General features: G+C 38.9%; 1 protein-coding gene across 8 annotated transcripts in view; it reads right to left on the reverse strand.

The window, feature by feature from the left end:
- Positions 1 to 22,566, reverse strand: part of SEMA6A (semaphorin 6A) — a 193,434-nt gene that overhangs the window by 24,492 nt on the left and 146,376 nt on the right. For 3 of the 8 annotated variants that reach the window (XM_075272190.1, XM_075272182.1, XM_075272174.1), the window contains one exon: positions 13,682 to 18,740. The exons of 4 other annotated variants lie outside the window; for them this stretch is intronic. In XM_075272190.1, the coding sequence (XP_075128291.1) occupies positions 17,560 to 18,740 (1,181 nt within the window). In that variant the 3' untranslated portion in view covers positions 13,682 to 17,559. Of the gene's footprint in view, positions 1 to 13,681; positions 18,741 to 22,566 lie in introns of those variants that run through there. One more of the 8 variants, XR_012715501.1, reaches the window with a different exon arrangement.

Consider the following 22,566-nt stretch of genomic DNA (forward strand, 5'->3'; position numbering starts at 1 on the left):
TCCGGATGGTCTTTTGAATCAACACGGACGCAAGAGGTCGGGAGACAACAGCAATTTATTGTAATCCACAAAGTTAGTAGCCGGCAGCGGTCACATCAACCGTAATAACAATAAGTCCACAGAAGTCACAATCCAATGATAACTTTGGTTCCTTGGTCCTGTAACTATATCCTGGCTCTCTGCAGAGCTGTGCACAGGCCGGCTAACACATACTAACTCCAGCTACAACTATATACTAAAACTGTTACACCTATATCTGTGGGTGGGAAGGGCTGAGTCACAGATCCTTCCCCCCTCACCTATACCAAGGAGAGCAGACTCCCTGTCTACTATGGACAATGCACCATCCAACATCTTCTTGGAGACACTGATCAGATTATCTCCACCCATTGTCCTCACTGGTCCTCACTAGTTAGAGGTATTTGCATACAATGTGCTAACACACTAGACCCGAATCAGCCAACTACACACTGATGTTTACAACAGGTTAGAGAATACATTCCACATGAAATATATATTACACATTGCCTATTGCCGGACTCTAACCATCCCGTGACAACCCCTCCCCCTCTCAAAACATGTGCATGACACAATTGGCCTACACAGGTAAATTGGGGAATGCACATCAGTCTCTATAGCTCATATGTCCTCCTGCCGGGATAACCCATCTGCGTTCTGGTGTTGGTTCCCTCGGCGGTACTGAATGGTAAAGTTGTAGGTTTGAAGGGCTGGCATCTGGCAGAAAATCCGGTCGATCCATGTTGGCGTCTCTCTGAGCTTGGCTTCGGGTCACTGCTCCCACAAAGTGGCACTGTAGATTTCCAACATCGTTGCCTAACAGAACATCGGCCGGCAGCCCGCTCATCACACCAATTGTGCATCGTTTTGGTCCATAACCATAGTCGAGTTCCACGGTAGCTTTAGGAATACGTTTCCGAGTACCCCCTGCCAACTTGATAGAAATGCCAGGGCCCTCCTCTAGGGCCTCGGGTCGCACAACTCGGGGGTCCGCTACCGTTAGGAAAGCTCCCGAGTCCGGGAATCCAACAACTGTTCGGCCATCCAGTAGGACCTCCTGCAAGTGCTTCCTCTGAAGGTTTGCGGGATGTGTGGCGGAAGGCTGAATCCCATAGACCCCTGGAGGTGGAACAGATGGGTCATTCATGGAGTCATCTGGAAATGGGGCCAAACTTTCTGTCCTAGGGGTGGTTCCCAGGTAGTGAATAGGCCGGGATGCCACGGTGGCCCGTGCCCCCATGTTAGCAGGGCAACTAGCTTGCAAATGTCCAGGCCGCCCGCACCCAAAACATCTGCGCTCTAGCATTCTTCCAGTGGGTCGTTGTCTAGGGACAGGGTTGTTCATAGCTGGAGGCCGATGGGCTGGGGCAGGGGTAGAGGGGAAATTGTAATCCTGAGGCCGGACACGAAAGGTGGGTGGCTGGCTGAAGGGTGTCTGGCGGACTGTGGTAGTTTTCCGCTCCTCTGCAAACAACCTCTTCCACTGCGGCTTGATGGTCAGGCCCTCATCTGCAAGAGAAGCAGCTTGCTCAACTGTGGCTGGGTTCCGTTCCAGCACCCACTCACGGATCTCAGCGGGGCACTGGGAAAAGAACTGTTCCTTAAGTATGACTTGGAGGATCTTATCGACTGTGACAGCCTCCTCTCCTTCTAGCCAGCGCTTGCATGCTTGCTTCAACTTGTGGGCGAACATGTGGAAGGAGCTTCCCCCATTGTAAGACAAAGAGCGGAACTGAACTCGGTAGGTCTCTGGAGTGACTGCATAACACTTCTGCACCGCTCTTTTAATGGCCTCATAGTCCCGCTGATCACTAGGGTCCATGGCTCTGAGAGCTTCCGCAGCCCCATCTCGTAGGTGCCCCACTAGATACCGGACCCAATCCTTCTCTGGGACTTCCATCAGGCGGCACTGGTGTTCGAAGTCCTGAAAATATCCATCAACATCCCCAGCCGCTTCATCAAAGGTCTTGAAGTGTTTATGGGAGACATATGGTGGTTCTCTCACTGTTGGGCTGGGGGTCGGCGTTTGATTATAATTCCTCGTAGTTATCTCAGCCATTCGCCTTTCATGCGCCATTCTTTCCTTTTCATGCGCCATTCTCTGTTCCTCCTTCTCCGTTTCCTGAGCCCTCTGTAATGCTCTACTCCTTTGCTCTGCAGTTGCTCCTAGCCCCAGCACTGCCAATTCCTCCTCATACAAAACAACCCATCTGCTCTTTTGGGTCTGTACCTGCCACTCCCGTATCTCTCCAGTCTCCTGGGGGCAGCCCTCCTCATGGTCGCTTTGCAGGGTCATCTCCTCCAGTGCCTCGATCAGTTGATCTTTCGTTCTTCCCTGGTAACTCAGGTTTAGTTCCCGGGCCCTTACTTGTAGACTTGCCATAGTCCAGTTCCTGTATTCTGAGGTTGTGGCTCCATTAATCGCTGAGCTGCTGTAGTCCATCTCGCTGTCCGCTGTTGATCCCACTGCTGCCAACCAGTTGTCACGGAGCAAAGGTATACGTCTTCCTCCGGATGGTCTTTTGAATCAACACGGACGCAAGAGGTCGGGAGACAACAGCAATTTATTGTAATCCACAAAGTTAGTAGCCGGCAGCGGTCACATCAACCGTAATAACAATAAGTCCACAGAAGTCACAATCCAATGATAACTTTGGTTCCTTGGTCCTGTAACTATATCCTGGCTCTCTGCAGAGCTGTGCACAGGCCGGCTAACACATACTAACTCCAGCTACAACTATATACTAAAACTGTTACACCTATATCTGTGGGTGGGAAGGGCTGAGTCACAGATCCTTCCCCCCTCACCTATACCAAGGAGAGCAGACTCCCTGTCTACTATGGACAATGCACCATCCAACATCTTCTTGGAGACACTGATCAGATTATCTCTACCCATTGTCCTCACTGGTCCTCACTAGTTAGAGGTATTTGCATACAATGTGCTAACACACTAGACCCGAATCAGCCAACTACACACTGATGTTTACAACAGGTTAGAGAATACATTCCACATGAAATATATATTACACATTGCCTATTGCCGGACTCTAACCATCCCGTGACAATCCCATATGTAGCATTATGTTTGACAAGTTCAAACATTTTAAAGAGTGAATCAATAGAATTTCAGGGAATGGTGAGGAAAGAGAATGTTATACATGTTGTTATGCTGAGTGTTCAAGAAACAGTAGTGCCTAATAGGTTTTATGTGAAAAAACAAAATAGAAGAAAAAAAAAAAAAACAAAACATACCATTATCTTGTATAGCAAAGTCTACAAGTAAAGCTTGAGTCAGATGCCGGATGACATATAACATATTCTCAAAGTGACATTTTTAAAGTGCGTGGAAAACCAGAACCAAAGGTCTGTGGTAGGAAGGAGACCCGTGCTTGCTGGTAATGATGCAACACAAGAACCAGAATGTCCAATTATGGAACCTTTATTGAGGTAGATAAAACAGCACGACGTGTGGGTCTCCTTCCTACCACGGACCTTTGGTTCTTGTTTTCCACGCATTCTTCCTCCGGTCATCCGATACACCACCAGATCCGCTGCCACTCTCACCTGGATTCCATATAAAGTTATCAAAGGGGTTGTGACTATTCACAACCCTATCAGGTGAGAGGCCAACTGGTTATTTTTTTGTTCTTTACATTTTTTCACTACTTGTCATTTCTATACTGCACTCAGAGCGCTCCATGTCCCTTTTCCGGTTTTTTGCTCTACATATTTTTAAAGTGGACTGTGCACAATATGAAATGTGACGTCTGCTCTCTGTGGGAATAGAAGAGATTAAAACAAATTTTACTAAGATTCCAAAGCAAATGATAAATTCGGAGAATTTGCAGCTTGTAAGGAATTGTCACAATTAATTACCATGGAGCAGAAGAGATTGATCAAAGTACATTAAGATACATATTTAATTCATCCATTATGTTACAGAAAATCCACACAAGAGTGATTGGATCTGATGGCAAGCAGATTCTAAGTGCTCTCAGTTCTAGTAAAGTATCAGCTGCTGTCTCCCTCGGTACCACTTGAGGTTGGAATTTGTTAAAAAGTGGAACACTATCCTAGATGTCTATTGCTATGATCCATGAGACAAATACAGTAAAGACAAGTGACCGAGGCTCGTTGAAGACTTCACAGATGTACTTAGCTTGAGCATCTTAGTTGTTATAGGACAAAAGCAGGAAAATGGAAAACAAAGGCATCCGAGCATATCGTACAAAGACTATTGTTTAGATATGTTGGGTGGTTTTTTTGGCCCTTTGTATAGTTTTGCTGCATAAGTTCAAAATATTATTTACAACAGCAGCAAAAATTGCAGAGAAATCTTTCCCTGTTCTTCGATTCTACAAGTACATGTTTCAGAGTAATAATACTATAAAGCTGGTAGAACTGGAAGGCTTAATATTTTTCTGAATATAGTGGCTGAGCATCACTGAGTTTTAATAGGATAGATATAATACACAATGTAGCATCTAATTTACTGTAAATTGATCCCATAACCAAATCTATGGAGACTGAGTGAGAATAAGTTTTTGGAGTTGGAAAGAATTCCTTAACTCTTGGGGACAGGGGGGACGCAGATATTTAATCTCCACCTAACTTACTATATATTCATTACATTTCTTATACATTATAAAAGTAAAAGATAAGTGGTCATGGGCAGATAGGGACAAGTATATACTCTTCTTAGGAATGGGCACCTTGGAAATTGCTCAGTGCATCAGAGAAAGATTGCACCTTCACTGACTTACATGTATAACCCATCTGATTAAGGAATTCTGAAAGGTAAAAACCCAGGAAAAAATGGCTTTAGATTTATTAAACACTGGGGAAATTTCAGTTAGTTTTTGCGCAAAAATTGGGACTTTTCTCTCATTTACACTGCTCTCACAGCTTTTCTGAAAGGGGTTATAGTGAATTATAGGTCAGATTTATCATCTTTTACTGTCATTTTACTGGCGCAAATTATGTCCAAGCTGGCATGTGTGCAGCCATGTTGTATAATGCGTCTGATTTATGACCTGCTCCTCATTATAAAGGAGGCAAATCCTCCAGTGGCACAAGGATTATTAAGGATGGTTTTGATAAATTTCCCCCTGTGTCTTAGAACTAGATGTGCTATAAATTTATCACACTGGCAGCAATGTATGATAAATTGTGTGCACTTCCAACATCTTTGTCTAACTTTATGCCATCTTATATGGTGTAATGTGTTGCCTTATAAGCCAAATACCCTATCCATGAAGCTACATCCCTTGTCAGGCAGTAAAAGTATCTAAATCATATAGTAAATCTGGTACCAGTCACATAGGCCAGTTTTTTTTTTTTTTTTTTTTTTAAACACAATGAGCTAGAATTCTAGAATATTTACATTAGTAAATCTAGTTTTTAGTTCATTGATAAATTTCTCCATTGTCTGTACTTAAAGAAACAGTGTGTACCAGCTAGCATAAAAATGGAAGCGACAGCCTGGTTCCATTGATCAGTATACACCGTACATCTGCTCCTCTCCATGGCTCTAATATTAGTAGCAAATAGAAAGAAGCAGTTATTAAAAGAAATGTAAAAGACCACAGCAAATGGAAAATGGCCAAATCCTGGTTACAGGTGACTGTAAAAATGTAAAACCCTTACTGTGGGCTGCAAATAAAGCTTTTATATACTGCATTAATGGCCACTGAAGGCTCACTCAGCAGAGCTGTGGTTACTGGCTGTACTCCACATAGGTCCATTGTGTATTCTTCATGATGGCTTTTATTTTTCCATTTCTGGGTTGCAACTTGAGTATATTCCTACACTATACATGTTTATAAATCTCCACAATAAGTACGTTTGCCATACTGATTGCTTCTGGTCATTACATGAAAGACAATGAGATATGAGGAGTTTTGTAACCCAATATTGATGATTTGATTGATTGACGTTTGATTTGTTCTTTGTAAATCTCAATAAAGTTCTTAATGTAAAAAAAAAAAAAAAAAAAAAGACAAGGAGAACATCAATTAGACATGTTATATCATTTTTATTAAAGTATATATTATGATTATTATTAATAATAAACCTTTCTCTGGCTACCTTTAATAATAAATAATCACAGTAAGTCATTCACTTACTATCAAGGCTGTGTAGTAGGCCAAGCCAATGACACCAACTCTTCTATTTTGCCACAGCTTGACTGTGACCCCTTCATAAATGGCTGAAGCCATGGTCAATCAGAAGCAGTAAAGACCCTCTAATTCATTAAAAAGCCAGTGATTGAGTTATGAATGTAAATATGTAACAAACTATACATCTAATTAAAGAGGACCTTTCATGGATTTGGGGACATGCGGTGTTATATAATCGCTGGAAAGCCGACAGTGCGCTGAATTCAGCACACTGTCGGCTTTCCAGCGGTATAGAACGCCGCATGTCCCCAAATCCATGAAAGGCCCTCATTAACAATACCAATAATTGTATAATATGATTAGTAATGTTAACCTGACTCCAACTCTACCCAAGATTGGCCCTTCCTTCTATTTAGTCATATACTGGTATTAATTCATGTTAGTTTCCTCTTCTTTATAAAGTTTCTTGAATTTACAGGCTTATGATCAATGGATAGTTTTATTTGTGCTGGAATGAACAGATTCAGGTTCCCAATCCTCTCTTTTTGGTTCAAGATCAATGCAAACCCATGGCTTTGTCCATGATCTGTCCCACAAATGTAGACTGCTTTTATGCCTTTGCCTCCCGTTATGACACACCACAATTGGGGTTCTCTTTCCATGAGACAAGCAGTAATCTTAATGTGTGATGCCATTAACTACCATGAATGAGTTGCTGCTCTGCCCTAGGAGAAATGTTGCTTGACCACTGTTGGAAAGGTTCACCACCGCTCCGGATGTTTTATAAAGATTGCTAATATCCCTGGTGGCCTAGAAGGGTGAAATGATTAATGGTAATATCCCCAGTGGCCTAGAGCATAGAGATACTAAAGGGAGGGCAGTGAGATACTAATGAAAGTCGGTTAAAGGGACATTCAAGGACACTTCAAGGATCCTCTCCATATTGGTAGCTTATTTAAATTGAAGACTTTTCCTAAATATATTTGCTTTTGACCTTATTCCTCCCATAGTTTACACAGCCTCTCCATAACGCTGGGCCTGTGTGATAGGACAAGTGACATCACTCACTGCTCTCACTGTTATTTATAGCTCTGTCGCAGCACAATCAGGTCAGCTAATTGCAGTTTGTCGAGTCTGTTCTCTCTCTATGTAAACACACAGATTACACTGAGTCCGTTCTCTACAACCATGTGCATATTATTTAATCTGCATTTATATTAGATTTCTAGTAATCATAAGCATTGTGATACTTCATAGTGTCCTGTTCAGCAAGTTGGGAAGGGGGGATACAGGAAGTGAAAAGAGGAGTCAGCAGGCAAAGCTGCTGAAACAGGAGATGGAAAACCCCCTTTAACCAGAAAACTCAATATCAAACAAGCCGTAGTCCATCATACCTTTGGATAGTCCAAGAGATGCTTTATCTCCTTGAAAATAAAGCTTTTAGAAATATAGAGAAGAGACTCAAGGGCAATTAGGCATGAAGAACCTCAGGTTTTCAAATCTGAATACAGAGACCTTTGAGGCTGTGGCATGGTCCATTACACATTAGCCTTTTATATATCTTTTTCATGGAATTGGACTATCTAAAGATGTGATGGTGCTCAGCATAATGTTCCCTACACTGTGTCTGGTTGGATATCAAGTTTCCTGATGGGAAATTATTGGTGGTGTAAGTTTTGGAAGGGTTTAATTTTCATGTCCCTCAATTACTATAATAGGACTGTGTCAACTGTCCCCTCTCTCATGACCAACACACTAGCTGCTTAATGTTTTCAGACTCCCACAGCCTGATATTGTTTACCTGTTTCTGAAAATGAAGGTAAAAGCAGGGAAATAGTCTGTGAGGTCAGTACTGCCAGATCCTTTATACCATTTCACCCATTCACATAACATAAGCCTACTTATCTCATCCTCTCCTTTCCTATAGAAGTAAGCTCTGGATGTAGATTTAGTAGTAATTTAGATGACACTTTGGTTATGGATACCGTTCCTGCAGGGGTCATGCATATATTAGGTGAACCGGAGAGAGTGAATGTATCAGATGACAGATTCTTGTAACAAAGCCTACTGTAAATGTGTGCACATTGCTATATACTGTATATGGAAACTGTCTCCAGTACAAGAAGATTACTTTCAGTCTTTAGGGTTGGAACACAGATTTTGATGTATGTAGATTCTAAAGGGGACAGAATTTGGAAATAAAAGTTGACTGTATGACATTTTTTTTTAAAAAAATGATTATATAATACATTGGGCATTATTTTGTATTTTGGCTTTGTTCATATGATCAAACTAGCTTATTTCTTTGTAAATAATGCTAAACATAAAATGGGTGTCACCTGATAGGGATTCCTTTGTTATCAGAAATGTATGACTAGACAATGGTTCAATAGAATGATCTGCATTTTCAGTATCTTTGCATTTACATCTACAGTGTATTTGAATGCACTTGATTTCTGGTAGAAACACTAAAAATACCGGTTCAACTCCAGGTTTTATCGTTTGCATTATAAGGAATATATGTGAAAACATAGATATAACTATTAGGCATTATATATATCAAGTATGTAAAAATAATTCTAAAAGTTACAGAAAACGTGGTAGATATTATAAAATACTACATAAATGTATGTGAGGAAACTTAACCATAGGATTTTTCCAGAAATGTAATACTGTTGTCCTAGCTCTTGGATTGGTCCTGAATATCAGATCAGTAGGTGTTCCGATCCCTGACAGTCAGCTCTTTGAAGAGGACAGGTCATCAATATCAAAGTGCCGGAAACCCCCCGGGTGCTAAGACCCCATTGTTTACTAGAACAAAATAAAGTCAGCCATTGTCATTGTCAGAGAGATGTCACTGTTTAGTTCATGAGAACATATACTGTAAATGTAAACTGCCTGCATATATGTATATATAAAGACGAGTAGGTTGACTAAAGATGGCCTTACACATTACACAGAATTAGACTGATGGTTGAAAAACCATTGAATGAATTTCAGGTGGATACCCATTACATCAATACAGCCATAAAGCCATACATGCTCAATGACACTGTAGGAATGATGAAGAATCCTTCACTGGGGTGCTAGGACAAGATTACGCAACTAATTTTAGTAAACGCCCACTGACCTGGGTCTGCTATCAGGCAGCTATCCTGTATTTAGATATGTTAAGACATGCCTCTAATATTTAGGGCAGTCCCATTCGTGCCCCCTAGTAACAGTTCCTTCCTCTGTGTAACAAAGTGAAGCCTCTTTAAATGTCCCTACGACTAAGAAGACTATATGTCTTCGAAACGCGTCAGCGAGTCTATGTAAGGAATGGATACACCTAGGAGACGATATGGCTTGTGAACATGTGTGTTTTTTAATACTGGAATAAACGCTACGTTTTACAAGGACCACGGTTGAAAGCTGGAATTTTTTATGTCTTTGGATTTCCTACACAAGATAATGCCCTCTTTAGTGTCCTCTACATGCTATAATGCCACACTAAATAATGCCCCCATAGTGCCCTCACCCAGTATAGCGCCACCACTGCCAAACCATGTGCCCAGGTGTACGGGAACTGCAGGAAATTCCATCTTAGCTCCATAATGAGACTGACAGAAAGGAAGGAGAAAAACCTGATCTTTCGGCTGCTGTTCCTTTTGCACAGATATAGCATGGTAGAGGCGGAGAAGGCACAGGCAATCACCCCAGCGGCCTACATAGCAGTAGCACCATTGTGGGCTTTCTCCTGACCTCTGTCATTATGAAAAGGCAATGAGGCAGGGGTCCAGATGGCAGTGGTCTGCGTTCAGGCCTCGGTAAATACTATTTTATGTTAACAATTTAAAAGAAAATTAATTTTACTTCATACAAGAAAAGTAAATATGGACAATTTGGTGATTCTGCTATAAAAACTAAATGTATGGTTTGGTAACAAATCCATAGTCATTGGCAAAGCACGAGAAGGAGATGAGAAAATAATAATCAAATAAAGTCCCAGAGGAGGAGCAAGCATGAAGATGCAAATCTGTATTAGCAGTAGAAGGTCACTTATACATTTCCCTTTCTGTAATATATAGTATCTATTAGCACATCACAAGTACCAGCATGCTCAGACAGTCATTGGAGAGGCAACCATTGTCTAGTTATAGCAATATACAGATCCCATACTGCATAATATCATGTTTAGATATTATTATATGTATCACTATAATTTTCATAGCACAGAGCTACATATTTGATTCAGTGAAATGAAGCCACTGTAGCAGGCAATAATAAACACTTCACCAATCCCTTCATTTCACTGTCAAATATGACTTGTATTGAAAGGCACCTGCCAGATTATTATAGTATGACTATATATACATTTTTCTAACAAACTTTAAAACTATAAGGCATAGGAGACATATGTAAATGGATGAAAGAGGAGTACGCTTCACTGCTCAGGATGCAATATGAAATCTCAAGAGGTTATAGCAGTCTTTCTCAAAGTGGGCGATAACGCCCCCTTGTGGGCGCTGGAGGCCTATAGGGGGGCAGTAAAGGGCAAAGAGAAGATTGGGGGGCGTTGAAGCGGTTTAGGGGGGCGATGGCTAATTTAAAGGGGTGGTATCATAACAATGATTCTATCTATACTGCTTGTTAATGTGGATTTAAGACTTTTCCTAAATACACTGCTTCAGCAAAACTGCTTTGTTTGTCCACTATATTACTTTATTCACTTCATTATGGACACTAGCACCTGGCCCCCTGCTCATTGCTGAGGGAGCCACATGACATAGCTCCCTGCTGTGTGGGGGGAGAGAGGGGGGGGAGCTGAGTGTAGGAGCCAGCCTGTGTCTGCACCACACATACACATCACATACACATCACCTAGCTCCCTCCTGTGAGATAGAGGGGGGTGGGGGGTGGAATAAGTGCTGCTTTCTTATATAAAACAGTCTAAATCCTACTGGGCTAAAGGACCTGGTCTCTCTGTTCACTAGGATAAAGCTTTATTATATAGAGCAGGCTGCTAGTGGGCAGAGGAGCCAGGTCCTTTAGGAAACTCCGTACAAGGTAAATCCAAGTCTACAGGACCTTTTGATGACATCACAGGCCCTTCAGTCATCCCATAGGATCACGCTATGTGGTGGGCGGAGCTACACACTAATTTGGGGGCGGGGCTAATTGACGCGAGCAAACAGGAAGAAAGAAGATTTTTAGGCAGCTTAGAAGGCAGATCAAGCTTCATGAGGCTACTACTTTAAAATTGTTTTTTTGCTTTTAACACAAACTGCGATTGTGATTCTTAAGATGTAGTAAAGTAAAAAAATTTGGGGGGGCGCTAGAAAATAATTAATTCTCTGAGTGGGCGGTAGACAAAATAAGTTTGAGAACCTCTGGGTTATAGCATGCTATATGAGCCTGTAAGTTAAATTGCATCCAGTTATTTATCCAGTTACTGATAGCATATAGCCTAACATCATAATTCCCTGAGGCATATGACAAAAATTCTGGAAGGACACTTGTGAAAAAAACTAATCCTATAGTTTTCTACAGAGGCTCTTATGTGTCTGGAGTTGTCCTGATGACTATTCTGCATGCCACAGTCTCCAATCATGGACCCTGGTCTACAGCACAGTTTTTGTCATAAGTTTTGTATGGCTCAAGCATAGAACAGATGCTCCGACGCAAATGAAAACGTTGCGCCCAGCCTAAGGAGCTTTTATGGATTGTTTTCCGGGGCTTGTATATTAATGACTTATCCTTAGGGAATATCATCAATATGTTATCAGTGGGGGTTGAAGAGACAGCTGCACTCACAAGTGCCCTGGGCTCATCCTGTGCTGGTGACGTTTTATTCATTGATAACATGGTACAACCACAGCTCAATCTCATTCAAGAAAGAAACTAAGTTGCAATCCCAGTCACACCCCTAAGCAATGTACTGTGCTTGGTATTCAGTGAAGAGGCCTCAGAACGCGCCATATGCTGCAGTCTAACCCACTGATATATGGGAGCCTTAGGTGATGAACCCCCACCAACCACATATCGATGACCCATTCTAAGGATACAGTATTACTGTTTAAGTCCAGAAACCCCCTCAAATTATAGCTATTGGGAAAAAGAAACATTATTTATTGCATCCCCTGCTATGTATCTTCTAACATTACAGCTACAAAAAGCTATTTCATATGTATTGAATAAATAATATAATGATCATTTTCTAGGTCACTGAGGGCTTCTTTTTGCAATACTTGACAAAGATGAATGATTTTACATTTTATTTGGTTCCCTTCAATTCATTTTTACTCTTTTACAAGAGCTAACCACCTGATGAATTGATACCTACAGGTAGATAGGAATACTGCAAATGGAACAGAACCAATACTTTTCTTTTTAACATCTAAAATATTTCTCTTAACATTACAAATGAACAAAAGAGAGTTCATTACATGAATAATATATGTCCAATTATAATCCCTATTACCAAAAAACTCGCAACCCAAAATACAAACAGAAGTGTGAAACAAATTATAGCTCGCCCATACTTCTCCCCCTTCCACCAAAGTCTCCTCTTCCCCAAATAAGGTCAATGTGGTCTACACAACCTGGTCCATTATCATTGTAAATCAATCCGACTTTTATATTATACTATTAACATACTTATTCTATGTTAGTGTGTTTGGAAATTAAATAAAAACATATATAATAATATATATAATATTAATAAACAGTCTTACGCAGTGTATGTTGTATAATACTAGCTGACAGATATATTTCATTGGTTATATTTTAATATACTAAGTGAGATAACTCTTCTTGTTTCTACATAAGACCTAAAAGACCTTCTTGCAAGAGTAGGATCAGGTGAGGAATGACTAATATGGACTATTGAAAAAGAAGCCGCCACCTCAGGCCCAGGCGCATGTTTCGGGGTCAAGCATTCTCAAGGGCGGATGTGCGGATTGACTTTGGGGTTCTGAACCTTGCCAGATCACGATTGGTATTGGTTCTACTACTTTGGATGCAATTTTTGATGCTTTATTCAGTTTTATTATTATAGCTCTGTTTGGATTATAATCCCTTTTCCTTATAAACACTTTGACAGTATTTTACTTGGGCATCCAGTTTGATTTATTTTACTGTGATTATGTTTTTGCCTATGTTTAGCCTCAACAATCATATTATTGATTTTTTTCAGGTTTTTTTACGTTATTAAACCAAGACTTCATTTAGTATTTGTGTAAGAGATTTGTTCATTAAATACTGTATTTTGGGAATTTTGCTTTATGTCCTATATGTTATATTAGCTTATAATGAGGAGTTTTGATCTGTTTTCAGGAGGTATAGTTGAATAAGAAACTACAAATGTATTGTACATGAATAAGTATGCTCATAAGCCAACAATACTACAGATATGTGATCTGATTGTTCTCCGGCCTGGAAATCAAAAAAACAGCCAATTTTCTCTCTCTTTTAACAATCTAGCATCTCCGGGCTACATATTTTCAAGAAAAGCAATTTAAACAGACTACACATAAGCCACAACCGAATTTAGAACAGTCTTTTTTATTACCTTATGTAATAAAGATTTTTTTTTTTTCATTTTTTTGTACAACATACATTAATTTGTGTATCAGATGTTAAGGGATATGAAGATGAAGAAAAAATTTGGTGACATCACAATATCTTACAACATTACACAAATAGGAGTCTGAATTTGTTCAATCTCTTGGTGTATAGCAAGGGTGGATAGCAAAGGCACACGTAGGTTTATGCAAAACAGGATAAAACCTGATGAAAAGAAATACAAAGACACACATAGCCAAGGAAATAATAACCACTTGTGTAGAAAGATGTATGTTCTAAGGTTTCCATAAGTGTAAACTTTACTCAGTAAAGGGTCTTTAAAGAAAGTAGGGCGTTCCTTCATTGTTTGGCAATTCGATTATTTTGTTGTAAACTAAATAATTCTGTTTAGAATGTAAAATATTAATTTATAGATGACTTCATGTACTTCTTGCTTATATCATTTTACATTAATCCAGTATTTATATGCTTTTTATGTTCTCTATTACTTGATTCCTGAAACAAATAAGTGGGGTCAATCTCGTCTCATCTAGGCATTGAAGTGAATGTCCACCCTTGAACACAATTGTGTTTTTAAGGTTGAACTGCGCTGTTAAATTTCTTGATATATCATAGGGAGCCTTCACACGGAGTTTACGCTCCGCTCATTCTGAATGTAAACTCGTTCAGAATGAGTGGCGTTAAAACAGATCCCATTGATTTCTATGGGTGCCGGCATATGCGCGCTACCCATTGAAATCAATGGGAGGCATTTTTTACCTATTGCTTTCAATGTGATAGGCTCCCTTAGGTCTTAATCCTCTGCCAGACAAAGTTAAAGTGAACCTGTCTAATGATTTGGGCATATGATATAGGATAGCATATGATATAGGAAAAGGAGGTTGATGTGATTTACAGCACAATTCCTTAGTAAAATCTAGAGTAAGGACTCCTAGGAGTGACAGTAAGAGATCTGCTTACCCCGTCCACATAGGATCTTCTGTGTACATACAGTGATAAAGAGAAAGCTGTCAATCAGCCTGAATGGGTGGGGCTAACAGGACTCTTACTTCCAAGGAGTCCTGTCGGGATTGTTATGCAAAAGCAATGCACAAAATCACATATATATCTCAGCTTCTCTCCTTGTAATATTTGCCACTCTCAGAAATCAACTGACAGGTTCACTTTAAGAAAACCAGAGCTCCGACTGCTACAAAGGTATATTAAGGCCTTCTCAGTCTGTAGCTCTTCAGAACTTCTAAAGGGAAATAAATGAGCATTTCTTTCCTAGCACATACACTCCCTAATACAACCATTCTTCAAACAATGTACTGTATGAAGTCTTTAAATTGTAAACTTAGCCTACCTCCTATACACATGCTGTATTATCATATTCTGAGCCTTCCATAACCACAATGGTATCCCTACATTATTGTAATTTCTACCTTATCCTATTAAATTGGTTCTTCTTTGCTCATTATATGTCTTCCCTAATGCTTGTAGTGTTAATAAAGATGTCTCCCTCTAAGTTCAGCAGAGTAGAATGGGATATATATGTCTGACACAATGAGAACCATCAGTAATATATTCCAGTACTTAAACAGAAATGAATACCAGCAAAGTAAATATAACATGTGAAAAACAATGACGAATGTGAACAGAGTCATAACCTGATGGAACTTCACAAAAAAGAAATTACACAAAGTTAATTCTGAGAAGGAAAATGGAATGATATGCAACCACCCTTGTTATACACAATGTTCCAAGCCATCTTGATTTTCTAAAAATCATACCCTAATGGATCTTAACTCATTTCAGTCAATTAAAAAATAAAATCAGAAAAAAAACAGGTATAAAAGCCAAAAAACACAAAAAAAATGTTCAGGTAAAAAAAAGAAAAACTCTCAAAAAGGTTTCAAAGGTATGATGATGTTAAATTTTGTTTTTTAAGATACCCAGAAACTAAGCAAAATGAACAAAAAAAAAATAAAATCACCAAAAGGGATTTTTTTTTTTCCATGTAATGTCCCTCGTGATTTCCCTAACTAGAAGTATTCAACTATAGCAGGAGCCAGCCTGCATTAAACTAACTTCATTTCAGACTGTACATATATACTGTGAGTGTGGTTAGGACGGTTTTTACGGAAGGCCGCTAGTCACATTCCGCATTACATCCAGTGTGCACACCAGACATGAAGACAGTACATTAGTAGATGCATAATATCACCATACTGAAATGATATGATAGTGTAGAAAGGAGAAGATTGGGAAAGGAAAATGCCACCCACAATAGTGGACATACCATCAGCATGACAAGGGTGGACTAAGGACAAAATTGGCACATCCAGAATGATCACATGAATTACCGGTTGCAGTGTTTGAGGGATGATGGAGTTTTGTATTACCGCTACATTCTTCTCCAAACTACCATGTTATAACCTCCAAAATACCCAGCAGGCACTGCAAGCACTAGTTAGGAACAGGGGATATGGATAAATAAATATCTGTAACTATCTGTCCGGAGAAGGTTTAGGAACTACAACTCACAAGTACACAAAACTCAGGGTGTAAGGCACAAATTTACATGTGGAAGAGAAGGTTATTCACAGATAGAGTCTTCCCATAAACAACCTGTGAGATCAGTCTTTGTATGGTTTAAAAGCTGGCAGATTACTCAAGTTCACACCATTGGTGGATTTCAGTTGTTGACTTACATGCAACAGGAAAAAAGATGGCACAACACAAAATAGTGCCTTCACAGAAAAGAGTCACTACTGACAAGGCAATGTTGACAGCAATGGTATATGCAGAGAAGTGCAAGATAAGTCACAAGGAGGAGTTTACAGTTCCTACTTGAAGTCAAATTAAATCGAGATCCTGGCTTCTAAAAAAAAAAATATATATATATATATATATATCAAAGGCCCAGCCAGTGATTTCTTCCAACGAATGGAAAATAAATATTCCCCTTCCTGTTCGAACTGGACGGTTCGGCAACCTACTCTCAACCAGTAAGTCACAAACCCCTTCCCGGATCTGAAAGAGTTAGCTTTCTTTTTTTTTTTTGAAAAATGGTGATGAAAAAGAAGGAATGGAAAATGGAGAGTAAAACATAATCCAAACACAAATTTTAGAATGCCAGCTCAAAATTATTTCCTCTGACAGTTTATTGGAAAAAATAATAATAAAATAACTCAACTACTCCAGTTAGCAGTATCATGTTAAATAAGAATCATAAGTTCATTGTCATTTATTTCTTTATTTTTGTCCACAAAGCTGCTCAGAAGGTGATTTGCAGGACAGTCATTTCCTTAGGAAAGACAAAATGAACAATAAATAATTGAAGTTACTATTGTTAACTGGTCACATGTTATTCATTAAAGAGAAGAGTAGCAGAGATCGAGAGTAGCTGTGCCCAGTTCTTCGTCCATCTGCTAACCAAGCGGCTGTAACACTGATGGGCATTTCACAGTATCTGTAGTAAACGTCTGCCATTATTAAGTATGAGTTAGATCATCTGAAGTCATGCGTCTAGTTCTCCTTCTTGTTGTCTGTTACTCTTCTACCCTCCACCTTGGAGTCCAGGAGGAATTTCAGGAGGTAACGTTCAACATTCAACTTTGTGCTTTTGGCTCATGAGATGTGATGTTCTGTCCTCAACAGTGAAAACTGTTTGGATTGTGTGCAAGTCCTGCAGTTGCAAACATAAACCATACATCACAGAATTTCATAAGAAAATATCTCACTTTCCTTTCCAAAGAGTCCTTAGCTTAACAATAGCCTTCTTGGAAATTGAAGTTTATTGATGAAGTTGCAGTACACTGGCTCAACATGGCAATTTCTTTTCAGCTGGTATTCCAACTTTCTGCTCCAATTATGTACATGCATCATTGGGCATAATAGATGATGAAAATGAAGGTTTGGGTGGTACATCTGGCTTTAAGGAAGGGGTGCGTTTCACACCTGACCTGGGCAGGGAGTTATAGGCATTGATACTAGGCTGCCTAGTAAGAGTCACTGTCTGCCCTTGAGCAGCATTGAAATGTATAGAGTCTACTCTTTGCGGAGCAGGAGGAGGGTTATCCCCTCTACCAAAACTCTGATGTCTGGAGAGATGAGAAGAATTTGATGAATTAGTATTGTTTCTTTTGAGGGTTGACGACTGATGAGTTCTTGTGAGTGAATTTGTAGGATAGTTTCTCTTGTATTCCACACTGTATGCTGAAGCGTGCATGTCAATGCGCTTGCCCATTCCATTTTGTGACATTGAAGAACTTGGAGGACCTAATGAAGCCTCTCTTTGTGGTACCTTTGGAGGTATACTATCTAAACTGTCCACCAAGTTGACACCATGATTAGGACTTTTACTGGCAAGATGTTCTTTAATGGTTTTGTACTCTAGAGTGGAGTTCTGGTTTTCAATAGAGATTTGTGCCACCTCTGTTAGTTTAGGTTGGTCTACATAATCATGTTGGTAACCTTGTTGTGTAATTGGCAGTACTACAACACTCGGAATGTGGCTGGGTGATGCGCGAAGAGGCAAATCAGTGGGTATAACAGGTGACGGCATAGGTGGTATGTCTTTTGTACAGGCATTGATGATATTCTGGTTCCTTTCCCAGTCTCTGCTACCCCTGCTAGGCTTTCTCTTCTGTTGCAGAGTTGGTGTAGACTCTGGAGTTGGTAATGCCGCCAAATCAAGGTGATGTTGTTCAGCTTTAATTAACATCTTAGCCGTTGTACTTGGTGTGGAAAGTTTTCCATTATGCATTAGTGGTGTAAGGATAGCCTCTGGCTTAGGCTCCTTGCCCTGGCCATCACTGAAGAGCCCACTTAACTTGGTAACGCTTGCCATCGATCCCCTACGTGAGTGACTTAGGTCTTTGTCCTTCCTCTGGACCACATCCACATCTCTCCGGCGATGGTCACAGATGCAGTATACAATAATTCCAGAGAAGACTGCACCCATGACAAATGCTAGAATAACAGCAATGGCCAAGAGTGTGACAGGAACAAGTTGATCGTGACCTTTCAGATAACTTTCACGGATTATTCCTGCAATAAACACAAAAAAAAGAGTTCACTTAATAAAATATATTCATAACTTCGTCCATTTTCATTTTGTTCTGCAAAGTGCTTACATCTAACCAAAACATTTTTAATTACTTGCAGCCTAAAGCAAAAATATAATGGTATCAACATGATCTTTGATATCTACAATATTTCCATAACTTATATATCAAGTATGGGGATCAACTATGGCGAGGACCAATATTCAATTCCCATTTCTACCTCTATTTGGTATCCATGAAAAATTTACTACAACTACAAATATGTTTCCCAATCATCTAGACGGCAGAGAAAATTAATGTGTCATATTGTCATGTTTCATTAACTAAAGAAAAAATAACATATACTATTCCAAGTGCCATAACAGTGACCTGGGGAAAATGTCATGTACCAAATTTAATCCTGACAGCATTGTAATTAATGCAATGAATTATGTGCAGTATCCAAATTGTCATACATTGTCAGAATAATAATTTGTGTCAGAATTAGTGCCGAGTTTATGGTGGGATACATCTAATCAGATTAGTTTGGACATGAATAGACATACTACTACTAATAAATAACCGTATTGTTAATGTATATAAGTAATATAAGACACTATGTATAAACTATTAACCCACAGCTGCAGCTTATAAACATACATTAAGAATTATAGCTTATGATGATTTCTAAATCATGTCGTTTTTGCTTCAAATGTCCTTATGTTTTGATCGGTGAATATCTAACTGATAATTATAAAATATTGATGTCACCTTTCACCGAAAATTAAGGTGACACCACTGTCATAAATTCCTAAAATTGACTTTTGACATTTCTATACTGTAAATGATCAAATAAAGGCCATAGGTTCTTCAAACATACACTAATAAAAAGATGAACATATCCTTACAATGTATAGTGTTATATTTAATGTAGTAATATGATGAATATTGAAATGTTCACATTTCAATTCCATCCTGAATGTTTTGGGGGTAAAATTATTGCTAAAATATTGGTGGTATATGAACTGCAGACAGTTTTAGATTGGCTATTTCATACCCGCCAGTACATAAGAATTAGTAGGGTATATACATATAGTAAAATTAAAGTATAAGGTTGTAAAAAATGTACAAAATAATCCAAAGTGAAGTCAATAATGATGAAATGACTGCAAAAAACCTTGAAAAATCAAATCATGATAAAATAAAATGTATTATCGGAAAATTTATCATTCTATATGCATGTCCTGGAGTGGATGTGGATCTGAGCAATGCCTGTATTTGCTGGAATGATGAAAGGAAGAAGATTCCCTTCTGATCACAGTTTGCATGCAACTAGCCTGGCTATGAAGGAGACCAAAATGGACAAATTGTTACACAGGCTACACAATGATCAGATCTGATTGATACAAACATTAGGACTATGTGGTCATTATCTCTGCTAGCCAATGCTTTAGGTTGGGAAATGGTCAACAAATATTATAAATCTATAAAGTTATACAGTTATAAAAGGAAGTTAAATTATATTTGTTATGCTCAATTTCCTGCAAAAACCATCTCGTGTCAAAAAATTGAAAACAAAAAGGTGCCTGGTGCTTACAGAAATTTACGTGGCATCTAACTTTTGTGTTATTTTTTTTTTTACTGATGTCAATGCAATTGTCTGTAGTGTTGAGCTAATAGTATTCGTCAAATACCTTGCTCCCATAGGAATGCATGTTAGCGGCCAGCAAATAGTCACTGCGCTTAACCCCTTGTCGCTCGGCTGCTTACACGCATACCCTATGGGAGCGAGGTATTCGACGAATAGTTTTGAATACTATTCGCTCAACACTAATGTCTGGTGACAAAAAATAATCTAAAAATTTTGGAATGGTCTATGTGGCTCCTGAGGTCCAAAGTAATTCCCGCACCCCTGATTAATTTCAGGTCTATAGATTTACATTGCTTTTCAAAAGAAGAGGCAATGATAAACTTGTGAATCTATGTGTCCCAGTATAGTAAAAAAAAAATAAAAAAAATCTGTACAGTGCTGTGAAATACGTTGGCACTATATGAATCAATAAAATATTAATGATATAGGTTAAGGTAATTTATAGTAGAACTAGAAATAAACCTAAAGTACAAGTTTATACAATATAAAATTACTGCTCATTCACAAACATTTCCATTTCATCAATTCAAATTTAATTTCTATATAACCCAAACTACCCAAAAAATTCTTAAGGTGATCTCAAACCGTTCCTCAGTGTAAATAAGTAAAGCTTTATCTTGACTATTGTACTTTTTATATGTTTGTGAATGATATTAGTGGCGGTTTTATGAGCAACTTGTATCTTAGGTTTACAAAACCTACAAATTGTCCAGGTTTAAAAAGTAGAAAATCATAAAAAACAAAATTAAAACATTTACAATAAAATAAAATGTTTTGCAGTACCCACCTAATGTTTCTGTGTTAGCTTTATTTGTGTGTACGGTCGTATCACCAGTCCCCCTGTTCTCTATGGAAAGTAGTAATGGAACAATGGAGCCACTGAGTCTACAAGTCATATCCTGTAGACTCCCTTCACATTTGCGTTTACAGCAATGCAAATAAGCTGCATTTATTTTCAAGAAACCGTTTGCATGGACGTTACAAAACAGTTTCACAACGTCGATAACGTGCCAGTTGAAAAGATCGCTTAACGGTCCAACGTACCGAAATTTATTGAGGAGCGGGCGGACCGATCGGATTTAATTAGATAGAGCCAGGTTGAAAACGTTGAAGCTCATGGTAGACAGTTATAAAGATAGAAAAAAAGAATGGAAGGTATGGAAAAAGTTGGTACAACTAGAGGTTAAAGTTTGCACTTTTATTCATTTGCAGGAGTCCATTATTTTGAAATGGAAAACTGAGACACCCAAAAACACCTGGATTTTTTATTATTTTTTTTAAAATAAAGATGTACTTATTTGTATTTTATTAAAAAAAAGAAAGAAAAGAAAATATATCCTTGTGATTTGGGAAAACATCTGGGTAGAGTTTGGTGTGGCCTAAAACGTGTGATTTTTAAAGTAATCCCGAGAGACAAGTTCATATGTGAAATACATGGATAAGTTGACAAAAACCTGCCAATTTTTTTTTTCTGCCAAAAAAACAAAAACAAGCGAGACTTCTCTAATTATTACTTCAGATGTGTCAGTGATTTCATTTAGTGAAGAATACAAGAACAAGAAAATAAAAAACACCACAACTGGCCCCAAAAAACAAAATCTACAATACGAGAATGCAGGCCTAACTTGTAGTCATACAGCCCCCGAAGCCCAAGATGACCCTAAGGCTAATGCCCAACATTGCAGAAATGCAGGTGGTAGAAGTATAAGAACTTCCTATATATTTCCCATTCCTTTTGTAGCCAGTCTCGGTTTTGACTCAAAAAAACATGGCAAAATCTGTGACAAAAAAAGTTGCGTTTCCGCAATATGAGGCTTCAGTGTAAAACAGCTTCTCCGTCTCATCATAGAAGACCAGAGCTAAAGCTGATGTGTCATACAATATATGTAATGGTCACATCCTGGAGTTTCATGTTAGCCCTCATATAATGTATAGTAGTATACGCACTGTATGTTGGTTATTGTTCAACCTGTTAAAATCTGTTTTAAAGGGGTTATCTGAGACCCAGGCACAATGGTCATCAAATTGGAAAAGATCCAACATCCGGACCCCATGCTATCAGATGACTCGGCTGCTGAAAACAGGTCTACAGAATATATGGCTGGAAATGGCTTTGCTCCTATGAGCAGACCTACAGTTCCCTGGCGTCACTACTGCAGTGTACAGAACTGGAAGCTGT

This window comes from Leptodactylus fuscus, chromosome 1 (genome assembly GCF_031893055.1).
Source record: "Leptodactylus fuscus isolate aLepFus1 chromosome 1, aLepFus1.hap2, whole genome shotgun sequence".
Classification (NCBI taxonomy): Eukaryota; Metazoa; Chordata; class Amphibia; order Anura; family Leptodactylidae; genus Leptodactylus; species Leptodactylus fuscus.